Source organism: Phasianus colchicus, chromosome 35 (assembly GCF_987193195.1).
Source record: "Phasianus colchicus chromosome 35, bPhaCol1.hap1.1, whole genome shotgun sequence".
Taxonomy (NCBI): domain Eukaryota; kingdom Metazoa; phylum Chordata; class Aves; order Galliformes; family Phasianidae; genus Phasianus; species Phasianus colchicus.
In genome coordinates, this window is record NC_143470.1 from 2831746 (window position 1) to 2847467 (window position 15722).

The window sequence follows — 15722 nt, forward strand, 5'->3', positions numbered from 1 at the left end:
CCCCACCAGTTGACTCCCCCCGTCCCCACCCACTGACCACCCCCACCAACTCACCCTCCCCAACCCCACCAGCAGACCCTCTCCATCCCCACCCATCGACCGCCCCCACCCCACATTTGACCCCCTCCACTCCCTCCCCGCCCCCCCAGCCGACCACTGACCCTCCCCACCCCCACCAGTTGCCCATCCCCACGTTGGCCCTTCCCATCCCCACGGTTGACGCTCTCCATCCCCGCCCACCGCCCACCCCCACCCCCCCCATTTGACCCCCTCCATTCCCCCACCGCCCCCCCCACCTTATTGGGCTTCACCGCCCTCTGCAGGTTCTCGATCCATTTATCCCTTTCGGCCGCCGAGCGGCAGGCGAAGCATTTCGTGCCCGACGCCGTGGTGACCTGCGGGGGGGGGGACGGACGGTGCCGGGTTGTGACCCCCGGGGACACACGGGGGGCTTCTGGGGGGGCAATCGGGCGGCGCTGGGAGGGATGAAGGGGGGGGTCAGCACCTCGAAGCAGAACTCCTGGCCCAGGATGCTGCTGTGCACCGCTTTGATGATGGAATCCTCGTCCAGGTTGAGCTCCAGAGCCTCGGCGGCGCTGCTGGGGCTGAGCAGCGACTCGTGCGAGTGCGATTCCTTGAAGCTCTGCATCAGCCGGGCCCTGCGGGACCGGGACGCGCTCGGGGGGACGCGGTCGGGGCGGGGGGGCGAGGGGCGGGGGGGGTGGGAGAGAGGGGGGGGGAGCGGGAGAGAGAGGCGGTCGGAGGGGCGCGGGGGAGGAGGGGGGTCGTGGGGTCGGGGGAGGGGCGGGGGTAGGGGGGGAGATGGGGGTGTCGTCGTTTGGGTGCCCAAAGGGGGGGCGGTGCCGGCATGCGAGTGAGGGGGTGGCCGGGGGGGGGTACCTGGGGCGTCCGCGCGGGACCTGGGGGAGCGTCCGGGGCGTCGGGGGCGGACAGAGAGAGACAGAATCAGGGCTGGGGGGGGCGGGGAGGGGGCACGGGGACCCCGCGCGCCACCCCCGGGTGGGGTTAAAGGGAAACAACCCCCCCCCCTCACACCGCCCCCCCAACAACGACAAGGAGCCGACGGAGAGCCGGGAAGGAATGGGGAGAGAATGGGAGTCAGCTGCAACGGGGGTGGGGGGGTCCGTGCTGCCGGCTGGGGGGGGCACGGCTGTCCCCATCGGCACCCGGAGGGGACACGGCTGTGCCCATCGCACAGGGGCTGCGGTTGTCCCCGTCGTCACTCGGAGGGGACGCAGCTGTCCCCATCGTCACCCGGAGGGGCTGCGGTTGTCCCCGTTGTCACCCGAAGGGGACACGGTTGTACCCATAGCCAAGGGGCTGCGGTTGTCCCCATTGTCACCAGAGGGGACACGTTTGCCCCCTTGTCACCCGGAGGGGACACGGCTGTCCCCATCGCCACCTAGAGGGGACACGGCTGTCCCCATTGTCGCCCGGAGGGGCTGCGGTTGTCCCCATCGTCACCCGGAGGGACACAGCCGTCCCCATGTCATCCAGAGGGGACACGGTTGTCCCCATTGTCACCTAGAGGGGACACAGCTGTTCTCGTTGTCACCCAGAGGAGCCCATCATCACCCGGAAGGGACACAGCTGTCCCCATCGTCACCCGGAGGAGACACGGCTGTCCCCATAGCCGAGGGGCTGCGGTTGTCCCCATTGTCACAGAGGGGACACGTTTGCACCCATCGCCCCCTCCGGGTGATGCAGCGCCCCTCTCTCCCCCCCCCCCCATCACAACGCGAGGCTGCTGTTGTCCCCGTTGTCACCCGGAGGGGACACGATGTCCCCCCCCTCCCCGTTCCCCCCCCGCCGCATGCGGGGCCGCCCCCGGCCGCTCTTTATTTATCCCGGGGGCTGCGTAAGCAGCGGCCCCGCCGCGTCCCCGTCCTCCCCCCCCCCCGCGGCCGCCGTCACCGGAACGTCACCGGGTGTCACCGAGCGCTGCGCGGGGGCGGCGCGGCTAAAAATACCGGCGAGAGGCGGAACTCCCCCCCCAGCCCCCCCCAATACGACTCTGCCCCCCCTCTCCCCCCCCTATTTTGGTCCCAGCTTCCCAGTACGGGGCGGCACCGTGGGGATGGGGACGAAGGATCCTTTGGGGAGGAAAGACCCCCCTCCATTTTGGGGACGCGGGGACTCCAGCCGTCCTGGCGGCGGACGTCGGGGTTGTGCCCCACGTGGGGGCAGAGCTGACCCCAAAGCTGCCCCAAATGCCACCCACGGTGTCCCCCCCACCCCCCCACCGTCCCCACGTCCACCCCGGGGTCCCCAGAGCAGAGCTTTCCCCAAACGTGGAGTGTCCCTGGGGTGTCCTATGGGTGTCCCTAAGGATGTCCCTATGGGTGTCCCTAAGGATGTCCCAGGGGTGTCCTATGGCTGTCCCTACAGATATCCCATGGGTGGCCCTATGGATGGCCCCAGCCTGGTCCCAAACCCAGAGCATCCCCATGGCGTCCCCAGAGTGTCACCAGGGTGTCCCATGGGTGTCCTTTGGTTGTCCCTAAGGATGTCCCAGTGTTGTCCCTAAGGACGTCCCTATGGCTGTCCCTAAAGATGTCCCAGGGGTGTCCCTGCAGACATCCCTAAAGATGTCACTGTGGGTCTCCTGGGGGTGTCCCTACAGACGTGCCATAGGTGTCCCTATGAGTGTCCCTAAGGATGCCCCGTGGGTGTCCCTACAGATGTCCCTATGGATGTCCCTATGGGTTCCATATGGGGGTTCCCAGGGGCGTTCAATGGATGTCCCATGGATGTCCCTACAAGGGACCCTACAGATGTCCCAGGGCTGTCCCAGTGGGGGTCCCATGGATGTCCCTACAGATGTCCCTAAGGATGACCCCATAGGCACCCCATGGATGTCCGTACCAGTGATCCTACAGCCATCCCACAGACGTTCCTATGGGTGTCCTGGGGATGCCCTGGGGGAATCACAGTGGTCCCTCTATGGGTCCTGCTGTGGGTCCCACTATGCTGGGTGTCCCTCTGTGGGTCTGGCTATGGGTCCCTCCATGGGTCCCGCTGTGGGTTACACTGTGGGTTACACTGTGGGTCCCTCTATGGGTCTGGCTATGGGTCCCTGTATGGGTCTCTGTATGGGTCCTTCTATGGGCCCCACTGTGGGTCCCAGTATGGGTTCCTCTATGGGTCCCTGTACTGGTCCTTGTATGGGTCCTTGTATGGATCCTGCTATGGGTCCCCCTAAGGGTCTGGCTATGGGTCCCTGTATGGGTCTCTGTATGGGTCCCTCTATGGGTCCTGCTGTGTGTCCCCCTATGGCTCCCCCTAAGGGTCCCCTATGGGTCTCTGTATGGATGTGGCTATGGGTCCTGCTGTGTCCCCCTATGGGTCCCCTATGGGTCCCGCTGTGTCCCCCTATGTCTCCCCCTAAGGGTCCCCTATGGGTCCGCTGTGTCCCCCTATGTCTCCCCCCACGGGTCCCTTTATGGGTCCCGCTGTGTCCCCCTATGTCTCCCCCTAAGAGTCCCCTATGGGTCCCGCTGTGTCCCCCTATGTCTCCCCCCACGGGTCCCTTTATGGGTCCCGCTGCGTCCCCCTACGGCTCCCCCTATGGGTCCGCTATGGGTCCCGCTGCGCCCCCCGTGTCCCCGCGGCCGCGCTGTGCTGGGCTCCCACCTGTCGTGGTCGGCGCTGCGGAAGCGGGGCAGGATCTGTCGGAAGCTGCTGGTGCGGTCGAGCTTGGGCTGGCTCTTGGTGCGCTTGATGGAGCTCTTCAGCCGGCGGCTCAGGAAGCCTTGCTGGGGTACAGGCGGCTGAGCGCGGGGGGCGGGGGGCGGGGGGGGGCGCGCCGGGGTCGCTCGGGGTCAATGGGGGCGCCGGGATGCGCGGCGGGTTGCCGTGGAGACAAGGGGGTGAAGGTTTCCGTGGCAACGGGGGGATGCGGGTAAGGGATGGATGGAGAGCACAGGGGGTAACCGCGGACCGGTAACCATGGCAACCGGTAACCGTGGCGACCGGTAACCGTGGGAACAGGTAACCGTGGCAACCGGTAACCGTGGCTACAGGTAACCGTGGCTACAGGTAACCATGGCAACCGGTAACCGTGGCGACCGGTAACCGTGGGAACAGGTAACCGTGGCAACCGGTAACCGTGGCAACCAGCCATGCTGCTGGGGTTGCTGCGGTAACCGTGGCGACAGGGGGGTGACCATGGCAACAGACGTGTGTGGGAACCACGGCGACACGCGTGTGTGGCTGTGCACAACTGGAGAAACCGTGGCAACACGCGTGCGGGGTAACCGTGGCAACACGTGTGTGGGTGTGGGTGTGCAACTGGGGGAGCCGCGGCAACACGCGTGTGCAGGACGGGGTAACCACAGCAGCACAGGGCAGGTGGGTGAACAACAACAGGCTGTGCAGGATGGGGTCACCGTGACAGCACAGGATGGGTCGCCATGGCAACACGTGTGTGGGGGATGCAGGTCACCATGGCAACACGTGTGTGCGGGATGCAGGTCACCATGGCAACACGTGTGTGCAGGATGCGGGAACCACAGCAACACAGACATGAAGGTAACCATGACAACAGGCGTGTAATGAATGCGTAACCACAGCAACAACCATGTGCAGGATCACCACGGTAACCATGGCAACATGTATGTCCAGGATGGGGTAACCACAGCAACACGTGTGTCCAGGATGGGGTAACCAGGATAACACATATGTCCAGGATGAGGTAACCATGGCAACAGGCATGTACAGGAAGCAATAACCAGGGCAACACATATGTCCAGGATGGGGTAACCAGGGCAACACATATGTCCAGGATGGGGTAACCATGGCAACAAGCGTGTTCGGGATGGAGGTCACCACAACAACACACGTGTGTGCAGGACGGGTAACCACGGCAACAGGCGTGTGCAGGCCGTGGTCACCATGGCAACAGGCGTGCTGGGGGCTCACCGAGGGCCGGAAGGGGGGGGCGGGCGGCGCGTCCATGTTGATGCTGTACTGCTTCCCCCCGGGGACGCTCTTCCTGCGGGAGCGGCCGCCGTGGTAATCTGTGGGGGGGGGAAAGGGGGGGGGACAGAGGGTGAGGGGGGTGGGGGGAGGTGGGGGGGGCACCCCCAGAGCCTGCTGCCCCTGCTGGTGTCCCTGTGGGGGGGGGGGGACGGACCCCGGTGTTCTTATGGGGGGGGGACGCTATGGGGGGATGTGGGTGTTGCTATGGGGGGGGATTTGGGGATCCAGGTGCTGAGGGGGGGGGCAAAGGGAGCCTATATTTGTGGGGTAGGGGGAGGGGGGGTCGTGGGAATGGGGGACAGCAATGTCACACAAAGGGGGTGACAGGAGGGGTGGGGGGGGGTCACACAATGCCCTGGGGGAAAATCAGGGGGTGGGGTTGGTGGGGTCACCCCAGGTTCTCTCCCTCCCTCCCTCCCCCCCCCAAAAAAAACTTCCCAGCATCCCCTGCAAACTGTCACCTCCTGTTCCCCCCCTCCCCCCATCCCACAAACAGGGACACAGCTTTGGGGGGGGCCCTTTGCTGTGCCCCATCACCCCCTCAACTCTACCCCTCCACTCCTGGGGTGCCCCAAAACGCCCCCCCCCAAGGACCCCATTACTGCCCCCCCCCATAACCCCATCACTCTGCCCCCCCCCCAAACCCCATAACTTCCCCCCCAACCCCTGTAACCCCGCTCCCCCCCCAACCTCATAACTCTCTCCCCAAAAAACCCATAACTGCCCCCCCCAACCCACCCCCCCCATTCTTCCCCTTCACTCTGCCCCCAATTCACATTCCCCCCTCAAAAACCCCCATTTTTCACCCCCCCACACTCCACCCCCCCAAACCCCTTCACTCTGCCCCCCCAACCCCCATAACTGCCCCCCATTCTCACTGACCCCCAAATCCTCCCATAGCTCTGCCCCCCCATCTGCCCCCAACTCACACTGCCCCCCCCATAGAAACCTTTTCACTCAGCCCCCCCAAACCCCCTCATTCTGCCCCCATTTCATGCTGCCCCCCCCCAAATCTCTTTGCTCTGCCCCCTCCAACCCCATGAACTCTGCCCCCCCAGAGCCCCACATTCTGCTCCCAATTCTTTCTGCCCCCCCAAAACCCTCCCCCTCTGCCCCCAACTCACGCTGCCCCCCCCACAGAAACCCCTTCACTCAGCCCCCCCCCAAACCCCATTAATTCTGCCCCCCCAGACCCCGTCATTCTGCTCCCAACTCACGCTGCCCCCCCCATAGAAACCCCAATTCACTCAGCCCCCCCCAAACCCCTATGACTGCCCCCAATTCACGCCGCCCCCCCCAAAACCCACAATTCTGCCCCCCCAACCAACCCCCCCCCCCCTTTTACGACCCCCCCAGCATCTCCTACCCGCCACAGTCCTGCTGCCTCCCTCCAGGCTCAGCCGGGCGCCGTGGGGGGGCCCCAAAGTGCCCCGAACCGCCCAGGGGGGGCCGCCTTGGGGGGGTCCCCACATCGCTGCTCCCGACCCTACGGGCGCCCCGGGGGCCCCCAGTTGGGGGCTGGGGGGGGGGGGAGCGGGGGGCCGCGGCATCCCCCCCCCACCCGCTTTGCACGCGCGTGTGAGCCGGACCGAGCGTGCGAGTGTGTGCGTGCGCGTGGATGGGGGGGGGCTCAGCAGCACGTGGGGCCGCGCGGGGGGGGGGCAGCGGGCTCACAGCAGGCCATGCACGCCGCGATCACCCCGACGGGCCTTGCACGCTCACCGACAAGTGTGCAAGGGCACGCCGTGCCCAGCCAGCCTCGCACGCTCACCTCCGCACGCTTGGACACGGGGAGCTTTGCACGCTCAGCTCTGTGACCCTAAGGCCTCGCACGCGCCTCGCACGAGCCTCACACACGCAAGCCAGCCACCTTGCACGCTCACCTCCCCGCGTGCACGCACTGGAGCTGTGCACACTCAGTGCACGAAGCTTGCACGCTCACCTCTCCTCGTGTCAGCTCACACTGTGCATGATGGTTTTGCACGCTCACCTGCAGGCGTGCAAGCTCACACTGCGCCCACGAGCTTTGCACGCACAGCCCTGGAGCCTTGCACGCTCACCTGCATGTGCACACTGAGCCCTACAGCTTTGCACACTCACCTCCAAGAGTGCAAGAGTGCCCTGAGACCTCAAGCTCTGCACACTCAGCTCTGGAGCTTTGCACACTCACTGCCAGTGCGAGTGCATGCTGAACCCTGAAGCTTTGCACAAGCAGCCCTAACTCCTTGCACACTCATCTGCCATTGTGCAAACTCACAGTGCTGGACTTGCTCACACTCAGTGCATGAAGCTTGCACTCTCCCCTACAGTTGTGCAAGCTCACACTGCACCTGGGAGCTTTGCACACACACCACTACAGCCTTGCACGTTCACCTGAAATTGTGCAAGCTCACACTTTGCTGGGAGCCTTGCACACACAGCTCTACAGCATCACACGCTCATCTCCAGCAGTGCACGGCCTCAGAGCTGTGCACACTCACCTCTGCTCGTGCAAACTGACCCCTCACCTCAGAGCTTCGCGCCCTCCAGCCTTGCACGCTCACCAGCAGCCCTGCACGCTCAGCCCTGGAGCTTTGCACGCTCCCTGCAGGCCGTGCCCCCCCTTGCAGCCATTCACACGCTCGTTGCACACCCGGTGCCTCCTCAGCCCTCAGCCCTGGCCCTTTGCACGCTCATTGCACACTCACTGGGCTCCCCTGTGCATGCACCTCCCTCCACCTGTGCACAATCACTGCACGCCCCGAGAGCCTTGCACACCCGCTGTCAGCCTTGAACGCTCTCTCCCTGCCTTGCACGCTCAGTGCCAGCCGTGCACGCTGCCTGCAATCCCTGCTCTCTCCGTCACCCCGAGAGCCTTGCACGCTCACTGCCAGCGTTGCACGCTCACCTCCAGGTGTGCACGCTCCATAGCAACCGTGCACGCTCAGCACCAGCTGTGCACGCTCCCCGCGAGCCCTGCACGCTCCCCCCACTCCCTGCCCTTGCACGCTCCCCGGCCCCTTTGCACACTCACCGGCCCCTCTGCACACCCCCCACCCTCCGTGCACACTCCCGGGCCCCCCAGCGGCACGCCCGCTCCGCCCGCTCTTTGCACACCCGCCGCTCTATTTGCACACTCGCCCCCCGCTCTTTGCACACCCCCGCTCTTTGCACGCTCCCCCCGTTCCCTCCCCCCCCTCCGTTATCTCCCCCCTCGCCCCGCTATTTTTTCCCACGCCCCCCCCTCTCTCCGCACGCCGCCCCCTCCCCCCACGCACGGTACCCGCCGCACACTCACCCCGTTGCACACTCGCCCCCCCCAACCTTGCACACTCGCCCCCCCCCTCCCCACGTCTCTCCTCCGCCGCTCCCCGCGCTGCCGCTGCCCCCGGACGGCGCGCGCGCGCGCTCCCGACGAAGCTCCGCCCCCGCCGCCCCCCCCCCCCCGCACTCACCTCGGGAGCGCGCGGCGCCGCCCCGCGAAAAGAACGCGGGAGGGGGCGGGGCCTGAGCCGGCCAGGGGGCGGGGCTCGAGCGAGAGGGGGCGGGGCTTCGCCAGGAGAGGTGGGGTTGCTATGGAGACCGCGCCCCGCCCCCTCCCCGCCGCCGCGGTGCGATGGGGGCAATGGGGGGAATGGGGGCGGAGGGGGGGGGGCACGGGGGGGCAATGAGGGCCAATGGGGGGCATTGGGGGGCACTAAGGGGTCTGTGAGGGGACACTGGGGGCAATGGGGGACACTGGGGGGCACGGGGGGGCACTGAGGACCAATGGGGGGCATTGGGGGGGCACTGGGGGATCTGTAAGGGGAAACTGGGGGCAATGGGGGACATTGGGGGGACACTGGGGGGGCGATGGGGGCAATGAGGGCCAATGGGGGGCATTGGGGGGGCACTAAGGGGTCCGTGAGGAGACACTGGGGGGCAATGGGGGACATTGGGGACATTAGGGGGGCACTGGGGGTCTGTGAGGGGACACTGGGGGGCAATGGGGGACATTGGGGACATTAGGGGGGCACTGGGGGGTCTGTGAGGGGACACTGGGGGGTCTTTCAGGAGACACTGAAGATAACGGGGGACACTGGGAGGCAACGGGGACAAACTGGGGACAAATTGGGGTCAATGGGGGTCATCAGAGGGGCGATGGGGGGGGGTCTGTAAGGGGACACTGAGGGCAATGGGGAACACTGGGGGGGGCAATGGGGGCAACAGAGGGGCAATGGGGGACACTGAAGATAATGGGGGACATTACGGGGACACTGGGGGGGCAATGGGGACACACTGGGGGCACACTGGGGTCAATGGGGGTCATTAGGGGGACACTGGGGGCAATAGAGGGGCGATGGGGGACACCGGGGGTCATTCAGGGGATGCTGAAGACAATGGGGGACATTTGGGGGACACTGGGGGGCAGGGAGGACCAATGGGGGACATTGGGGGGGTGGAGGGGCAACGAGGGGACATCGGGGGACACAGAGGGTCTGGATACACTGGGGGACATCGGGGGGGGGGGGCCTGGGGACACTGCGGGCGGCACTGGAGGTGGCAGTGCCCCCCCCCCCAAAAAATGTCGCTGTCGCCATGGCAACGCCGCCGCTTTTTTTAACGCCGGAGGAAGTGGGGGGGGGGGGGAAGGGGGCGGGGAAGGGGCGGCGCCGCGGGCTGAGCCCCCCCGTAGTCATAGGGGTGGGAATGGGGGGGGGGGCCTCGGACAGCCGGGAATGGGGACAGGGGTGGGGTGACCCCAGTGCCCTAAGTGACACCCAGCAATGGGGACAGGGGTGGGGACAGGGATGGAGGTGGCCCTGGACATTCAGGTGACACCATCAGAAATGGGGACAGGGGTGGGATGGCCATGGAGATCCAGGTGACACCATTTGGGGACAGGGATGGGGACAGGGATGGGGTGGCCCTGGAGATCCAGGTGATGCCACTGGGGACAGGGGTGGGGACAGGGGTGGCCCCAGACATCAGTGACACCACCACGGATGGGGACAGGGATGGGGTGGCCCTGAACAGCAGAATGACACCAGCAGTGATGGGGACAAGGACAGGGGCAGAAGTGGCCTTGCACATCCTGGGGTCGCCATTAGGGACAAAGATGGGGACAGGGATGCAGTGGCCCCAGACACCAAAGTGACACCACCAGCAATGGGGACAGGGATGGAGGTGGCCCTGGACATCCAGGTGACATCATTTGGGGACAGGGATGGGGACAGGGGTGGCCCCAGACATCAGAGTGACACCACCACGGATGGGGACAGGGATGGGGTGACCCTGGACATCCAGGTGACACCACTGGGGACAAAGATGGGGACAGGGATGGGGACAGGAATGGCCCCAGACAGCAAAGTGACACCACCAGGGATGGGGACAGGGATGGAGGTGGCCCTGGACATTCAGGTGACACCGCCAGAAATGGGGACAGGGGTGGGGTGGCCATGGAGATCCAGGTGTCACCATCTGGGGACAGGGATGGGGACAGGCATGGGGACAGGGGTGGCCCCAGACATCAGAGTGACACCACCACGGATGGGGACAGGGATGGAGGTGGCCCTGGACATCCAGGTGACACCACTGGGGACAAAGATGGGGACAGGGATGGGGTAGCCCCAGACAGCAAAGTGACACCACCAGCAGTGGGGACAGGGGTGGGGTGGCCATGGACATCCAGGTGTCACCATTTGGGGACAGGGATGGGAACAGGGATGGAGGTGGCCCTGGACATCCAGGTGTCACCATTTGGGGACAGGGATGGGGACAGGGGTGGGGTGGCCCCCGCCACCAAAGTGACAGCACCAGGGATGGGGACAGGGCTCAGGGTGGCCCCGGACACGTGGGTGCCACCACAGGGCCGCGGGGACAGCGCTGTCCCCAAGTGCCACCCCCGGTGTCCCCAATCCGGGGGGGGGCGGGGGGGACACAGCCACAGCACCGCCTCCTCCCGGGGTTTCCCAGCAACCGTTGCCGGGCACCCGCGCGCCTCCGGGAGGAGCATTATGGGATGGAGGCGGGATGGAGGGGGGGGGGGGGGAGGGTCAGCACCCCACTGTGCCCCCCCTTCTATTTGGGGTCCCCCCACTGTGGGGTCCCACCACCATTCGGGGGTCTCCCACTCAGAGCCACTTTTGGGGTCTCCCCACGCGGATCCGTTCGGGTCCCACCACCATTTTAGGGTCCCCCATTCAGGGCCATTTTTTGGGGTCTCCATATCCGAGCCCACTTTGGGTCCCCCCAGCCATTTTAGGGTCCATCCTTTTTGGGGTTCCTTGTCCATTTTGGGGGCCCACCACCATTTTAGGATCCCCCACCCAGACCCGCATTTGGGGTCTCCTCATACGGACCCACTCAGGGTCCCGCCACCATTTTAGGCTCCCTCATTCAGACCCACATTTGGGGTCTCCCCGCTTGGATCCACTTGAGGTCCCACCACCATTTTAGGACCCCCCCCCATTTAGTCCCTCCAATTCAAGCCCGCTTCTGGGCCCTCCCCACTCGGATCCACATCCCTTCCGCTCCCCCCACCCCCTACTCGAACCCCCTCCCCCAGTTGTAGGGTCCCCTTTTGGGGTCCCCCCCTCGCACCGTGCTCCCCGGGCGGCCGCCCCTCCACGGGGACGCTGACGGTCCTGCGCAGCAGTTTGCTCCTGCACGGCTCCCCACGCCGGTCCCGGATGAGCAGGGGGTGAATCTGTGGGGGGGGGGGGGGGGGGGGGGCACAGCATCAGCACATCACCAAACCCCCTCCCCAAAATCAAAAGCCCCAGACGGACGCTCACCTCCTCCTCGTCCAACATCAGCAGCTGGTTGCCCGAGATGATGCAGAACCGCGGGTTCCAGCCCGGCCGATCGTAGGCTGCGGGGGGGCCGTAGGGCCCGCGGGCCAGGGGGGCTCCTCGCACATCTGGGGGGGGGGGCAGAGGGTCCCGGGGGGGTCCTTGTAAAGCCGGGACCCCTCCTGAGGCCAACATCCCCCCCTAAAGCCTCAAATCCCCCCGGAACGCCTCCCATAAAGCCCCCGACCCCACGCAGAGCCCTGAACCCCCCCCCAAAAGAAAAACCTCCCGACCCCTCCCACAAAGCTTCAGACCCCCGCACAAAGCCCAGGACCCCCCCCTTTAAGGCCTAGTTCTCTCCACAAAGCCTGCAGCCTCCTTCCAGCTGTAATGCCCCCACACCCCCCCACAATGCCCCAAATTCCCCCCATTAAGCCCAGGACCCCCCCCCCCACACACACAGAGCTTCAGACCAGTCCCCCCAGAGCTCAGAACCCCCCCCACAAAGCCCAGGACCCCCCTGAGGCCTACCTTCCCCCGCAAAGCCTGCAGCCCCCATAAAGCCCTGAACCCCCCACCCACAAATCTCCAAACTCCCCCCCCCCAAAAAAAACCTCCCACAAAAGCCCCGGGCCCCACATAAAGCACTGCACCCCCCTGCAAAGCTTCAGACCCCCCCACAAAGCACAGGACCCCACTTGAGGCCTAGCTCCCCCTATAAAGCCTGGAGACCCCACACAGCCCCAAATCCCCCCCAAAGCCCCCCATAAAGCTCAGAGCCCCCCCCAGTAAAGCTTCAGACCCCCCACAACCCCTCAGAACCCCCCCCCCAAAAGCCCAGGACCCCTCCCCTCCCTGCAGGCCTACCTCCCCCCACAAGGCCCGCAGCCCACTCCGAGGCCTGGATACCCCCACACAAAACCCCAAATCTCCCCCAAAAACCCCATAACCCCTCCAAGCCCTAGGCCCAACCCCCCTCCCCCCCCCAAAGCTTGGACCCCCCATAAAACCCAAAGCCACCCCCCCACAAGGCCAGCTCCCACACTGAGGCCTGCACCCCAATGAGGCCTGAAACCCTACAAGGCCCCAAACCCCACAGAACCTCCTGTTCTACAAAGCCTGCTCCACCGTAAGGCCTGAGACCCCCTTAAGGCCTCACCCCTACAGGACCGCCCCCCTTTAGCACTGCTCCTCTATAGGACCTGCGTTTCTACATGGCCTGAACCCCTGCCCCCCCATAAAGCCGACTCCCCTATAAGACCTGTTCCCCTATAGGATCTGCGCCCCAGAAAGCCTGAACCCCCTTAAAGCCTGCACTCTCATAAGGCCTGCTCCCCTATAGAATCGCCACCGCGACAGGACCTGTTCCCTTACGGGACCTGTTCCCCTAGAATCCTGTTCCCTTACAGGACCTTTACCCCTATAAAGCCTGTTCCCTTACAGGACCTGTTCCCCTAAAATCCTGCTCCCTTACAGGACCTGTACCCCTATAAAGCCTGTTCCCTTACAGGACCTGTTCCCCTAAAATCCTGCTCCCTTACAGGACCTGTACCCCTATAAAGCCTGTTCCCTTACAGGACCTGTTCCCCTAACATCCTGCTCCCCCATAGGACCTGTACCCCTATAAAACCTGTTCCCTTACAGGACCTGCTCCCCTATAAACCCTGCTCCCCGATAAATCCTGCTCCCTTACAGGACCTGTATCCCTATAAATCCTGCTCCCCTAAAGGACCTGCTCCCCTATAAAGCCTGTTCCCTTACAGGATCCGTACCCCTAAAATCCTGCTCCCTTACAGGACCTGTACCCCTATAAACCCTGCTCCCCTATAAATCCTGCTCCCCCACAGGACCTGTACCCCTAAAACCCTGCTCCCTTCCAGGACCTGCTCCCCTATAAGCCCTGCTCCCCTATAAGCCCTGCTCCCTTCCAGGACCTGCTCCCCCTAAGTCCTGCAGGCTGCGTGCTGCCCCAGGCCCCGGCCCCATTTCCAAGTGGGTCAGGGCCGTCCCCGTGGGCCCCCCCAGCCCGGGGTTGGGGGGGGAGGGGGGAACGGGGGGCTGAGAGGTGACCCCGTGTTGCTGTGGTGACAGCACGGCCCGGTACCGGCACTGCCACCCCCGGTACCGCCATCACCGGTACCGACACCCCGGTGACAGCACTGCCAGCAGCAACACCCCAACACCAACAACCCCACTGACAACACCCCCAGCAACAGCACCCCAACACCAACAACCCCACTGACAACACCCCCAGCAACAGCACCCCAACACCAACAACCCCACTGACGACACCCCCAGCAACAGCACCCCCAGCACCAACACCCTGACAACAACAGCCCCACTGACAGCACCCCCAGCAACACCCCCAGCACCCATAGCAACAACACCCCCAGCAACACCCAGCACCCATAGCAACAACATCCCCAGCAACAACACCCAGCACCCCCAACAACACCCCCAGCAACAACACCCCCACCCCACCACCCTCAGCACCCCCAGCAACACCCCAACAGCCCCACTGACATCACCCCCAGCAACAACCCTCCCAGTAGCAGCACCCCGACAACACCCCAGCAACACCACCAACACCCCCCCCACCAACACCCAGCACCCATAGCAACAACACCCCCAACGACACCCAGCACCCCACTGACAGCACCCCCAGCAACAGCCCTCCCAGTAACAGCACCCCACCGACACCCGCACCGACAACACCCCCCACCCTCCCCGGCACCAACACCCCCACGACAGCCCCCGCAGCACCAACACCCCCACACACAGCCTGCCCAGGAGCAGCTCTGCTCCATCCCAACACCCCCAGCACAACACCCACGTGGTGCAGCACTGCGCCCGGCGTGGCAGCGCCGCTACCAGCATCCCCAGTATGTGTGCCCCACACCAGCATCCCCAGTATGTGTGCCCCACACCAGCATCCCCAGTATGTGTGCCCCACAACAGCATCCCCAGTATCACTGTGCCCCACACCAGTATCCCCAGTACCTCTGAGCCCCACACCAGTATCCCCAGTATCACTGTGCCTCACACCAGTATCCCCCATACCAGCATCCCCAGTAATGCTGTGCCCCACACCAGTATCCCCAGTACCTCTGTGCCCCACACCAGCATCCCCAGTACCTCTGTGCCCCACACCAGTATCCCCCACACCAGCATCCCCAGTATCAGTGTGCCCCACACCAGCATCCCCAGTACTGCTGTGCCCCACACCAGTATCCCCAGTATCAGTGTGCCCCACACCAGTATCCCCCACACCAGCATCCCCAGTACTGCTGTGCCCCACACCAGTATCCCCAGTATCAGTGTGCCCCACACCAGTATCCCCCACACCAGCATCCCCAGTACCACTGTGCCCCACACCAGTATCTCCAGTACTGCTGTGCCTCAAACCAGTATCCCCAGTACTGCTGGCCCCACTCCAGTATCCCCCACACCAGTATCCCCAGTACCAGTAGCTCCCAGTCCCACCATCAGCCCACTACCGGCAGCCCTCGGATCCAGCATTGCCCAGTACTGGTCTGACTGGGATCCGGCATTGCCCAGTACTGGTCTGACTGGGATCCAGCATCCCCCATGCTGGTCTGACTGGGATCCAGCATCCCTCGGTACCAGTATGACTGGGATCCAGCATTGCCCAGTACTGGCAGCACTGGGATCATCACTGGGACCCAGCATCCCTCCATACTGGTATCACTGGGACCCAGCATCCTCCATACTGGTATCAATGGGATCCAGACCCCCATACTGGTATCACTGGTATCCAGCATCCTCCATACTGGTCTGACTGGGCTCCATCCCCCCATACCGGTGTAACTGGGATCCATCCCCCCATACTGGTGTAACTGGGATCCATCCCCCCATACTGGTGTAACTGGGACCCAGCCCCCCGTACGCCCCCCCACCCCGGCCCCCCCGTACCGCCGCCGCCCGTTTCCAGCCCCGCTCTCCCTCCCT

General features: G+C 64.9%; 1 protein-coding gene across 16 annotated transcripts in view; it reads right to left on the bottom strand.

The window, feature by feature from the left end:
- The window catches only part of SYNGAP1 (synaptic Ras GTPase activating protein 1), a 31331-nt gene that overhangs the window by 15310 nt on the left and 299 nt on the right, over positions 1-15722 (bottom strand). For 10 of the 16 annotated variants that reach the window (XR_016461006.1, XM_090129065.1, XM_090129064.1 and 7 more), the window contains exons 2-7: positions 11757-11881; positions 11563-11668; positions 4942-5039; positions 3655-3776; positions 506-659; positions 297-395 (exon numbers count right to left, since the gene is read on the bottom strand). Coding sequence is in view for 15 of the 16 variants with exons in the window: in XM_090129065.1 (XP_089985191.1) it covers positions 297-395; positions 506-659; positions 3655-3776; positions 4942-5039; positions 11563-11668; positions 11757-11881 (704 nt within the window). In the remaining variant the exon portion in view is untranslated. Of the gene's footprint in view, positions 1-296; positions 396-505; positions 660-900; positions 921-3654; positions 3777-4941; positions 5040-6367; positions 6697-11562; positions 11669-11756; positions 11882-15722 lie in introns of those variants that run through there. The other 6 variants (XM_090129055.1, XM_090129057.1, XM_090129059.1 and 3 more) reach the window with 6 other exon arrangements.